This window comes from Cyanistes caeruleus, chromosome 4 (genome assembly GCF_971803275.1).
Source record: "Cyanistes caeruleus chromosome 4, bCyaCae1.hap1.1, whole genome shotgun sequence".
Lineage (NCBI taxonomy): Eukaryota > Metazoa > Chordata > Aves > Passeriformes > Paridae > Cyanistes > Cyanistes caeruleus.
The window spans coordinates 57607079-57620181 of record NC_141704.1 but is presented as its reverse complement, the minus strand read 5'-3'; the positions used below and the strand labels follow the sequence as shown (position 1 = coordinate 57620181).

At 42.5% G+C, this 13103-nt stretch overlaps 1 protein-coding gene across 3 annotated transcripts in view; it reads left to right on the top strand.

Annotated features, from left to right (window-relative positions):
• TMEM178B (transmembrane protein 178B) overlaps window positions 1-12972 on the top strand; it is a 226811-nt gene extending 213839 nt beyond the window's left edge. The window contains exons 4-5 of one of the 3 annotated variants that reach the window (XM_086884922.1): window positions 110-185; window positions 971-12972. In XM_086884922.1, coding sequence (XP_086741048.1) covers window positions 110-185; window positions 971-995 — 101 coding nt within the window. In that variant the 3' untranslated portion in view covers window positions 996-12972. Of the gene's footprint in view, window positions 1-109 lie in introns of all 3 variants that reach the window. The other 2 variants (XM_023937916.2, XM_023937911.2) reach the window with 2 other exon arrangements.
• Window positions 12973-13103: the final 131 nt, after the last annotated feature.

Here is a 13103-nt window from a genome sequence, read left to right as displayed (position 1 = left end):
GCTTGCACCAGCTCCTCTCGGGCAGTTTGGAAAGGGTTGTGTCTATCACTCTTCTAACTTCTCTTTGTTTTTTCTCCTCCCTCCTTCTCCCCTTCCCGCTCTCCTCCAGGAACCTTCTGCATCATTTCACTGTGCACGTGCGTGGCTGGAATCAACTTTGAGCTCTCCCGCTACCCCCGCTACCTGTACGGACTTCCCGACGACATCAGCCATGGCTATGGCTGGTCCATGTTCTGTGCGTGGGGGGGCCTGGGCCTCACTCTCATCTCTGGCTTCTTCTGCACTCTGGCCCCTTCTGTCCAACCTGTCCCCAGGACCAACTGCCCCAAATCTAGACCTGAGAATGGGACAGTGTGCTAAAGCAAATAGCAAACAAATAACACACACACACACACAGACATATATATATATATATGCCTATGTATGCCTATACATGCATATATATGTATATAAAATTATATATATATATAAAATCTCAAATTAATGCCAGTGCCAAGGTAGAGCTGAGTCCAATATGGCACTCACATCTCCACTGGACTCTGTGTTGCTTCATTCTTTCTCACAGTGATGGGAAAGCTTTTCTCTCACGTGGCTCTTCCATCCATCTCTTAACTTCAGCATCATACCTTAGAGGTCAAATGAACCTACAGTTGCACCTACCTACTGCCATTTGGGAGGGGGAACAGGGGATCCATGTGGGGAATCTGGAACCAGAATCTGTACAGAACATGGCGGGGGCAGAGGCGCGGGGGGAATGACACAAAAAGCGTGTCCATTGCAGCCAGAAGGGAAAATGCAAAGAGCAAGCAAAGGAACAAATGAAGCATTTGAGCCACTTCAACAACGTACCTCCTCAAGGCCATTATCAGAAACCCACCCAAGTTCTTTTTCTTTCTTAAAACAAAATGACAGAAGCCTGTTGTGTCATTGGTTTTGAGGTTTTGTTGGTTTTTTTTCCTCCTTTCCACAGAAAACAAAATGGACAGAATGTGTGAGGAAACGTAGAAAAGCATTTTCTCTTTGCCTGCCAAACTTTAGAGAGAAGCAAACAAGTGAAAATAATAATTAATAATAATAAAAAAAAACCTAAGAAAATAAAACCAGAAAACAATAAAAATCTCCAAGAGGACATCTCAGCGGACTTTCCAACAATGCGGTTTTAATCTTCCAGCTGCCTTACATCCAGGCTTACAACCGAGGCTGAACTGCTAATGCAAATGTGGCAGAAGGCCTTTTGAAAATGCTGTGATACATGTGTGTATAACTTTTTCTTCCCTCTTACTTAATTTATTTTTTTTTAACAAAAAGAAAAATTTAAAACATTGCAATGTGATTGTCCACTAAACCATCCATGCTGTGTTTGTGGCCCAAGACTGAGGCACTGCAGCGGCAGAAGCGTGAGGAAAGCCGTCAGGTCTGAGACAGCGCATCTTCTCTGGTGGATTTCAGCAGGTTATTGTGTTTTTTTTCACGGAGCTTCTAAGAGTTCAGGATGGTGGATCCAGGGGAAGACTGACCAAGGAGAAGGGAGGTGGGGGGAGGCCTGGTAGCTGTTCTTCCTGGGGATTTGTTGGAATGTGATTTCATCAAGTTTCCCACCTGGATGTTCGAGACAACTGGGAAAAAGCCATTGCAGAGGAGGAAAAGGGAGCTAATTTCTGTAGAAGAGAAGTAAGAGATGCCTCTCATTGTGTTCATGTATGCCAAATAAGACCTTTCCATATCCTGTCTTTGGAAACTGCCCTGGTTCACTGGACATCTCCTCTCTCCATCTGAGAGAACTGTGTACAGATGGACATGAAAGGGTTAGATGCAGAGAACAGAGGTCCATTTCCCATGAGCTTAAGTATTGTATGATATAAGTGTGAATCTGCAAATGGAACTCTCTTTTTTTGGTCTTTCTTCTTTTCCTGCTACTCCTTTTTCCTACTGTCTCCTTTTTCCTTCCCTCTGCTCTTCCCATCGTTCAGGTCATAGATCCCAGAAGAGCTAAACAAACAGCTAAGTCTGGAGAGGTGGGTGAATGCCATTAGGGGAAGACAAGAATTCTGGCTTTGAGGATAGTGGGTCCTTGCAGGGTACCAGTGGCTGAGGGCAAGGTGGGGAAGAAGGGCCAAGGGTGTAGCCAAAGGGACTCTGAAGAAGGATGACTGAATTGCCATGCGCAGGAGTGAGGCACCACTGACAAATATGACAAAAAAGGGAGACAGGACAAAGAAAAAAGGTCTCCCCAAAACCAGTCCAACCCAACAAGCTCTTAATTCAGGGATAGTACCAGCAATCCTTTATTACATGATAGCTGCATGATATCAGTCCTCATTAGTCAATTAAAAGTCATCCTCTCCATCTAAAATATCTCACCAGGAGAAGAAGCCTGTGCCTGCTGCACAGAAATGCAGGCATTAATTTCCAGGTCATACCATTTACACAGCTGGCAAGAAACAGTATTTCTTGGTTTAAAAATATCCAGCTAACAAATAATTCTTACACATGTAGTTGTATGATAGTGCTCAAAGAAACAAAGTTTCTGGAGGGTATGTTGGAGTAGAGTAGATTTGGGGTTCTTCCATTCTTGCTCAGCTACCTAGCTTTTGTTTTCTGCTGTCTCCAGATTCCCCAAACATGCCAATGCCAGCTGCTAATTCAGTGTGTTCCCACTGAAGTGCCACCCCTGTCAACTGAAGTTTCACTATTTCATTTTCCATTAGATGTGACCATGTGACCAGAGAAATTACTTATTTATTTGAGTTGAAAATATAAGCTTTTTGAAGAAGCTTACTTTTTAAGCAGATTGGGGTTTGGGTTTGGTTTTTTTTTGTTTGTTTGTTTGTTTTGGGGGATTTTGTTTGTTTGGTTTTTTGTTTATTTCTGGGAAGGTTTTCAAATAGAATGGTTTCAAAAAGTTTTGAAATCATTTGACTGTGCAAGTGCCTACTTGGTAAGGAGGTTGATGAATTACCATTGAACAGAAGAAGGAAATTTAAAACAAAAACAGCCTTGGAGATCTAAATGAAAGCTGAAAAACCAATAAATGGAAACCAAAAATGACCTATAAAAATGGTTAATTTCTTCAAAGCATGAAAAATTTTAAAAAAAACAACTTATTGATAAGGAATTATTAGGAAAATTACAGCTGTTTAATTAAAACAGCTTTGAATGAAATCTTTCTTCCTCCTCTGCAGTGCTAAATGTGATAGGAAAGCTGTTTCACGTAAATAGAGATAGATATCTGGAGTGACACAGGAATACCAGAGTCACAGAGGTACCTATCTGGAGTCTACCATCAGGCCCTGTGGCAGGCAGAGCAGTACAGCAGCTCCTGTGATGATGTATCCTTGTGTGGTCCATCAGTGTTCACAGGGTGTATTTTACAGATATAGTTTTGAAAGAGGTATAGCAGTAAGATTTAAAGAAATGGAAGTAATTTTGCTGTTTGATGGATTTTCAAAGATTTCCTTTTTTTCTGCAGCTGGCCTAAAGCCAGTTTTGCCTTGATGAAGTATTCTCTGATGGTGTTGGTTTACAAGCTGTATATAAGCCTGTGTGTCTGTCTGTGTGTGTGGCAGTGGTGGAAGAGGGTTATGGTTATTTTTCTTTGCAACAGAAAAGTGTTCACCCTGAATCTTTGGCGCAGTTCTGTGATTTTCCACTTGCTCTAGCATAGGGTGTGTAAGGCCTGCGTGGCTATGAAGCATCTTAAAAGCTCCATCTGAAGCAGCAGGTGATCATGTCACCTTAATCTCCAGCTGGATCCCCAAAAGGACCCCTTGTCCAAGCACCAGTTCTCTCATTATTGCTTTAGGTAAGGGCAGAACCCCTTTGGGAGATTGTGAATTTCCCTCCATGCTTCTCGAAGACCTGGGAGGAGTCCCATGTGCTTCCATACCCCTGAATAGGGGTCAGAGCCCCACCACGCCTTCTGTGTGCTCAGACTTGTCTTTTGAGCAGGGTTGATCCAGAATACATCCAGATACAAATTTGTGAGGGTTAGTGTCTCCATCTCTCCTGAGCTGAAGCACACTCACAGCTACTCTGAGTTTCTGTATTTTGGGGTAGGCTTTGAAGTATTTTTCCTGAACAGAAATTGAAGCTTTTTTACTAGGGCGTGGTTTCTAAGTTGTAGGAGCAGCTAATTAAAAATCTGTTATCAGTGATCCCAGCATTAAGGGGCTTGACCCTGTCCATCAGATCTGCTCTGGCCAAGTGCCTAAGCAAGTGCTTTACTTGGAGCATGTGACTAATCCCCTTAACTTTGGTTGACTATTCATATATTTAAGTCAAGAATGTGCTTTCCTGGATGATATTCAGCTTCCTGCAGAGTCCAGCCCACGCTCTTCTTTTCCAGTCCTTGCCCTGTAGATAAGGTGACACTCTGTCCTAGCCTGAACAACCAGTGTGTTCTTGGTTTCCCTTTCTGTGAAGTGGAAATGCAGGATCCATATTTGGCAGGCTCTTTCCCACACGTAGCCCTTCAGGTTGCACTTCTGGGACAATAAATCTCTATGCTCCAGAGACCACAGAGCCACTGGAGTGCAGTGAAGGCAGATACCCTAAAATGCCCATCCTAAGGATGCAGGATGAATTGGTTGAACCCACTGCCATCTGCAGGCTGAGGTTTTGTGTGTAATGACTCAGTTGTGTTGCCCTGTGACTGTAAGGAGTCAGCTGCAGGGGTTCTGCTGTCCATCCCTGCTGGGATGCTGTACATGTGAAGGGGCTATGTGGCAGCAGCACACATGCCCTGTATCCTATGTACCCTATAGTGCACCACCTTCTTTAAGCTACAGCTGTTTGTGTGCTAAATTTCCTGACCCATATTAGCCACCTGTATATATCATCGATCCCTTCTTCCTCTCTGCAAACACACAACTGATCTTTCCTCATCTAAATAGTACAGTCCCTCCAGTTCTTTTTCTAGTTGGGCTTTTTTTTCCTTCTGCCCCAGGGACAGGCACAAGTGGATCACAAACCACCAGTGACCAGAGCAATTTCTTTGAAATACCGCTTTTGAAAAATTGTCATTACTTTTTAAAATGTTATTCCAGCTGCAATAAAAAACGAAAGGGAAAAAACAGCATCCTCAGAGTACTCTAAACAGAGGATCCTCATCCTCCCAAGAGTGAATTGTGAGAGTGCAGGTATCCTGCTTTCCTGTGGATGCAAGTCATTTGGGACCATTTTTAGCTATGTGCCGTTCAGTGGATGGTGAATAAAACAAAGCTGGTGAAGGAGGAGGAGATTGATGTGCAGGGGCTGTCTCAGATTCCCAAGCATTCCTGGAAGACTGTGTCTCCATGGCTGTCCATTTACCCACCGTGCAGTGCCTCTGAATCAGGCTCATCCCTGGAGCCCCACTAATAAGCAGAGCTCAGAAGAAAATCACTGTAATCTGTCCTTAATTCTTGAGCGCCACGCTAACTGCCAGCAGCGAAATGGAGGGAAAATAATATGTTACCAAGTATAGCCTAAATAAAGACACACATTATTCGGGTTCTTTCTTCTCTGGATCTCTACATAGGCCTCGAAGGGCTACAGGAGTGCTCAGGCACATTCACACAAACAACCACTGCATTTTCTTGTCCCCAAGTTTCTCACCCCTTCGTGGTCCACACTGCTGTTGCTCATCCAGCCAGCAAGGGAAGACTCAAGGTGAAAGACTGAGACAGTTCTGAACGATTGCCAGGCACCAACAACAGACAAAGAGTAAAAAATGGGCATGAAACACAAACAGCATATAAAGATTAGTGACAGATGATCTTCTAAGGTCAGGAACCAAAGTTCAAAAAAGCCTAAAGCTTGATTGCTAACTCCAGATCCATATAAAATCTTGGTTCTGCCAGTTTAAGGTGAAAACTCAAAAACCAGGGCTTAGCTCAAAACTTGCAGTCCATTGTTTCCAGTCACAGCCAGGAATATAACACAACTATTCCATAGTCTGTTGAGGTTCTTAGAAAGCTCAGGTGCCTTAGAAAACGTTTCAGTGCTGTCTTGGTTAACATAAAAAATGAAATGTGTGCTTATACACTCACAACATCTATTCTTTGGCTTTAGAAAGGAAGTCATCAGATGGCCCTGCCTCCCTCCCTCCCTGGCACTCCCCCAGTTCAGTTTAGAGTTTCTATCCTGTGTGCCCCACTAACACCACAATCAAGCAGCCTTCTTCAGAGCCATAATTAGTGATTGCAACATTTTGACAACAAATGCTGCTGGTGCCAGGGGGGTCTGACAGGGGGCTCTCAGCTTTGTGTTGACATCAGTTGGAGAACTGGAGCCTGATACAGTGCTGTCAATTTAATTGCAGTATGCCTTGCACAAGTTTAGGATTTAACTTGAGAAAGAGTCTAGACGACTGCCTCAATAAAGGCCACAAGAGGGAAATTAAATTCTGGTCACCTCTAGTAAAGCATTCCAAAATCACAGATCAATTGTCCTTCCCTCGCTCAGGAAAGACTTTAAATGAAAATATCAGTCTCAGATAGATTATCTCCAGGGGAAAGTGGGAGAGTGAAAAAAAGGAGACCCAACAGCAGTTGCTTCAGAACTGGTGGAATTCTGTGAGAATACTCCAATGTCACCCTCAGCATTAGCAGCAGGAATTGTCAGTCCCTTATAGGACTGCACTTTCATATTCTTCCTTCACTGATTAACACTCCTGCACAGTGGCAAAAAGTGACTTCCAAAGTGTTCCTGCATAGGGTGTATACAAACGGGCACCCTCCCTCCCTTTTTTCCTTAAGCACACACATGTGCACATCCCACATGATGTGGATGCCAGGAACCTGTGAAAGTGTCCAATATAGGCAGAAAATACATAGCAAAATGCAGCATGATTGTTCTTGTTCTTTTACACTTAACTCAGGAGTTGCAATGCAGTTCAGATGCCATCTGTGACCCTGTTGGGTTGTGCACGCAGATCACATGCAAACTCTCTGCTGGAGATGCATGAGGGAGCACAGTACAACTGGGATAAATTTGGTATTTTCCATCAAAAAGTGTTTGGCTATTTAAGGAAAAGTTTCCAATGTATCCCCTCCAAATCAGAAATGTTTACAATCCCACTGTGTAGCGATCCCACTGTGCCAAGAGGCAGTGCCATGGCAGGACACCCCTGAACCTGCACAGGGCTCGTGCAGGTTGTTGGCAGCATGAAGACTGTGGTTGAAGCTGCTGGGCAGAGCAGGGAGCTTCACATCTCGTGGGTCTGAGCCCTACCTGCAGCAGCAGGACACAGGAATATCTCTGTAAAGGCAGTTCCTTCAAGTGGCCTCATTACTATGCCAGTGGGTCAGAAATGCTCAAGCAGCAGCAGCAATTCTGCAGTAGCTGAGATAAAGAGCTAAGCCTTCAAAAACCTGTGGGTTTTGCCCCAGTTTCAAAACTATGCAGACTCCAAGGAGTGTGACTCAGTTATGGCTTAGTCTCCTGAGGCCAGATACACCAAACAGCTTCAGTACCCAATTCCTCTTCAGACACTTGAGTAAAACACTAAGTGCTTTTGGTGCCTATATGTTTTTTGAAAAAAACTTACACACTCCTAATTTGCTTAAACTCTCATGATGTTTTATCTCAAGAAGAGTTTTCTTCTGTCTGTAGAGCATAAGGCTGTATTTTTTTTTTTTTACAAAGAGCTATTCATTAACAATGTAGATCATAAGAAAAAGGTTCGAGTAATCAGAACAACAAAAGTGCAGCCTTAGACTGTTCAGTTAGAGCGTACTGAATTATTTATAACTCCTGGGCACCAACAGCAATCCCAGATATCTAATTTAAACTGTTACTATTTTTACTTGGCAATTTCCATCACTTAGAGTGTTTAAATCCATGTATTTGCGGTTTGATCTTTTGCAGGACAAAATTTCCCTTACTTACACAGAAAAGCATATTTGGGAACTTTTGAAGGTATTTTTCTGCAGTAACTTTAATTATTTTACAGCCTTTTGAGGCCTAGTATGACAGATGTTACAACTTTCAAAACTGTAAACTGTATCTAAAATGGTTTAGAACTTTCAGTTCTTTAAATCCTCTTTGATTACAGGTCATTTGGATCAAGGAGAAATTTCTTTCATTAGCAGATGTAAGACTGGGTCCTATTTATATGTACATGTGATGAGGGGACTTGGGTAAGGGGGCTGCACTTCTATGTCAGCCCACTTAAGGATCTTTTGCATAGATGCAGGAAAAGTCACTGCTAAGTCACTCCAACTTTCTACCAATCTCTTTTTGTAAAAAGCAACCATTTTACTTGTGTGTGGCTGGAATAAAGCATTATTAAATCTAGCCCATAGGCTGACACACATATACTTGTATATATGTGTATATTTGTATGTATATTTGTAAATTTATGAAAAATGTCCGTATCATCGTGATTGCCTGAAATAACCTGAGGTTGATGTACAGATTTTCAGGCAAAGGACTGGTTTTTTTTCACGATCCTCATGTATCTCAGTTTTAAACCAAAACAAACTAAAAAGTACTATTTCCCAGGAAAATCCTCATTTTGCCATTGAACCAGTTGAGGAGGGGTACCACACTCAAGCCAACGGCATGCACATCCACACACGTACATCCAGTCAAAGAACTGGGTCTCAAGGGCTTTTTTAAGGAAAAGGAATGGACTGAAAAAGCAATGGTAGGATTTCTGTTCAGCATTAGCTCTCTCAATTGATTCTCTTGTCCTTTATTAGGAGGCCCTTTGTACAGATGCTGTTCTCTTTAGGTGTACATTTGGGAGGAGCGCCTTGGTCTGTGACCCTGAGCCACCGAAAGGCCAGGATTTTCTGACCTGCCTTTGTCCCCATTAACCTTAGACATTTATCTGAGTTCATGATGTTAATGGGCCCATCTCCCTTGGCTTCTTGTACAGGTAGGGAAGAGAGACAGTTGCTTACAGGTGGTGACCTAGAAAAACTGACATCTAAGATTTAGGAGCTCCTTCTTGCTTCATGCAATGACCACTCACCTGCCTTGGGTGATCCAAAGATCTTAAAAGATCTTAAATCCTGGTGAGGTGAACCAGGATTTAGGTGAACCTAGTGCAGAAGAGCATCCATATGGAGATCAGCCATGTCTGTGTGCTTTGGGTGCATGGCCTGGGTTCACCTGTAAAACACAGGTTTTAATTGTGAAATCCAGTTGGAACAAAAGGAGATGTTCACAACAGCCTTCCCCTCCCGAACTGCAGCATGATTGCAAAAGGATAGGGCTTGTCCCAACCCCTGGAAATAGCATTTGAGGTGAGTGCCTTGTGATGGCCTCCAGGCACAGATGACTGGGTGAACCCAGTGCTGGAGGTCAGAGGTCTTTGGTCCGAACTCTTCACCTTTCTCTGCCAGTCCTGCACATTGCTGAAGCAGTTCAAAGAGTAAATTTAAATGTTTGAACAGCTGAGCTGCTCAAAGGTTACTTTTCTTGCTTTATTTTTCCCCAAACTGGACTGAAAAAGTCATCTAGCTGGTAGTGATAATCAAAAAATTCTCCTCCAAGATACAGTCTGGGTAGTTTCATATTCTTTTTTTCAATGTTAATAACTGCTTTACAAACAGCTTACATGGAGATTAAAGAGATTGCAATTTCATCCCTTATTGTTGGGATTATTCTTGTCCTCAGAAAAACCAAGATGAGGACTCAAAAAGAGGATGAACTGTGGCTGTATTATTCAGAAAGCTGCTTTGACAAGACTGAACATACATCTCCATCTCATGGTGAGTCTCTCAGAGCCAAAATTTGGAATTGCATATTGACAGTGAGTCTACCTAGAAGGACCAGCAGTTTAATCTAGTATTAGAACTTTGAAACTCTTGTATATAAGTCCCATATATTACCTGAATAAAAGAAACAGTCAGAGGAGTGGAGAAATTAAACTGATTTCTGAAAACTCTAAGGCTAAATGAACTTTGGATCTTGTACAAATTTATGGTCACTACTATTTGTTTCTACAGCTAAATTTAAGTCAGTGACTCGACAATCTTCACCCATCTCTCAGAACAACTTTATTTTTAAAAATATTGTTAAGGTTTTGACAAGAGGCGCTTCAGCTGACCTGCAGGGAATTGTAAAATAAAGATCCAATATTGTGTACTAGTACTTAAGGAAAGGCTTTAGTTAGAAAGTGGAAGATAAAGCTGAGTTCCAGGGATCAAATATTATTTTTCAGCATGGTACTACCTTGCCCAAGCTGTAGTGTATCATCCTGACATTCTTCTCCTGTTCTCCCTTTCCCTTTTTTGAGGAGTAAGATATGTATCTCTGTCTCCCTCTCTTCCTTTTCCTCCCTGTGTGTAAGAATACAGACATACTTCCTGTAAAGACATTTTTCTCTAAATTTCATTCCATACCAGCTCTTGCATATGTGACTGTTTTGTTATTTGAGATGTCTGTGGTAAAGAAATAAAGGCTTTAAGAGTGAACTCTGGAAATGAGGAGGAGTTTGAGAATATATCAAATTTACAGATGTAGCACCATTTTCTGCAAGATTTTTTAGAATGTTCCTAAATTCTCATCATCACTCTTTTGCCCTCCCTCTCTGTGAGAGGGATGAGGAAGGTACTGGGATGTGGGACTCTCAAAGGTTGCTCTTTAAACTGTTGACTCACAGTGTCCCACAAGGATTTTGCAGGTTTTTCAGAGTTTTAGTGTCAAAGAAAACCTCCTTTTAAAAAGTCAGTGCACAGCATCACATGGGAGGAGGTTCTAAGGGGCGACTCCATACCAGTTTATCTTTGTTTCCCATTCGTTACAACAGTCCTGGCATACAGCCATGCACATTCTCCTCCCTTCTGGGTTCACTTTGCCAAGATGTGGCTTGCCAAGGGGAGCCTGCCTGACCTCCCACCATTGGGATTGCACTTGGATTATCTTCTTGGATAACTTTCCATTTTCTCTCAAAAAACCCATCTCACGTCCTAATGAGAGCTGTAAGCGCTCCTGTGACCCTGCCACAGAGAGCAAATGCCCAGGCTCCAGGGGACAGAGCAGTGCCTGGCACTGGGGTGATCCTGGGGGTAAGGAAGGAGAATGGGTGGAGCTCTCAGGCCACCAGAGCTCCAGTGTCACCTTCCCCTGTGAGCTCTCCTGCTGCTCGTGAACCTCTGGGCCAGTTCAGAGCAAGGGTCTGACTCTCACTCTCCCACTTGTGCCCATGGGAAATGGGTGTGGATGTGCAAAACACGTCTATGTGAGGGCACAAGTGCTGGGTGCAAGGAGCAGGGAGAAACCAGACACGCTGGACTCCCCACCATCCACTGTGGACACATCTCACAAAGATATTTGCTCTTCAGGATTTCTTCTGACCCAAGTAATATTCAGCTTAACCACATGCTGCCACACTGGCCAGAAGTTTTTGGAGGGTTTCCCTTTCTTCACTTTCTCATTGGTCCTTTTTTCCTTATGTTTTTTTTCTCCCTTGCTCAGAAGAAACGAAGCAGTTCCCATAATCATCCTTGATGATGATGAAAGTTGCAGTCATCATTGTTTCTAATTGACAGTTTGGGAAGCTTAGGATAATAATTCACTTAAATGCCTGCAAATTGAAGTATGTCAGCACTTTCCTAGGACATTCCCAAGTAAAATAATATGACTGGTACAGGACATTTGTCATCTTGGCCAGCTGTTTATGTTTCCTCTAAGTGCAGCACACACACATCAAAGCTGGATTAAGAAAGACCCAGAATGACACAATACTCAGGCATATTCAGAGAAATGCAGCAATACATCACATTTATCTGGCATATTTTCTCTATAGAAAATTTTATGAGTCCCATCAGACCTATCTGAGGCAGGTAGGTATTACAGCCATTTTGGAGATGGGAAGCCAAAAGCCTGGGAAAAGACCTTCTATTAAGTGGTTTGGTGCCCCCTCACAAGTTCTACCAGCTGCAGGTGGAGCCTTCTCTTCCTAGCACTTTTGAAAATCCAGACTGCAGCTGGTTTACTCAAATCTGTAAATAGGAAAGCCAGGATTAGGACACTCAGGATCCTGATTTCTTCAGAGCACTGCTACAGAGCTTTGATCCCACAAAGCACTTGCCTAATTTCAAGCATAAATTTCCCATTAAGGATGCTTTTGTCATGCTTAAAGCTAGGTACATGCCTAAGTGCTTTGCTAGATGGGAATTACATTGAAATATATAAAACTTTAACATATTTGAAAAGTCCAAAACCATATCCATTTCTGATTATGGTTAGGGCATTGTAAAGAATATCTGAGCTCTGTTTGCAGCTGTTCAATCAAGTGGAGCGCTTTTTAGCCAATACACACAGAGTTTTATGACTTTTGAGTAGTAACATCCAGTTGTCAGAACTAATAGAGAGTGACATGTCCTGTGAGGTTGGGACCTCTGTGCTGCTGTAAGGGGCGAAGTGGCTCCTGTGGCCATCGGTGCTAACAATACATCAACAACCACTGACTATTTTGTTCGGTTGTTCTGGTGAGATATGAGTGTGGTGGCTAATTTCACAAGTAGTGTGACATCAAGTGTAGTGTACTTTTCCATTTCTTCCCGTAATCTGTTGCAGCAGAGGTGATCAGAATTTGTTTAAACATGAAAGACCCCCAAATTTCTTGTTCTGTTAATCCAAGGTGCTAATCTGGAGACACACAGGTGTTTGTGTTTGTGCATCAGTGTTTGCAGGACTGTGGCCCTGAAGGAACATTTTACTGGCAGAGTTAAGATCAGGAAACTAATAGGGAGAATGAACAAACCCCTATAACTTTGAAAGACAAGAGTTGCAGAAAGCATCACAGGACTTTGCTGAAAAACTGGCTACATCTTACAGTTTCCTTTTTGTTTGATTTGTTTTGGTTTTGGTTTTATTCAGATTGGCACAGAATACTGTATTTCCATCGATTAAAATCTTGTCTGGTAACTAACTAAACAACTTGTTCATGGAAAATTAAAAAATAATAAGTAAACTGTCAGTTGTGGAATGTAAACTGATTAAACAAATAAAAAAAAATCATGTTGTGTGTTTTAAGAGGTTGCGTCTGCTTGTGTCAGGAATGGGACCGGACACCTCTCACCATCCCCATCCTCACAGAAGGATGTAGGATAAAGAGCAAAACTGGGAGGTGGGTGGTGTCTGAGTTATGGGGTACTGGAAATGCT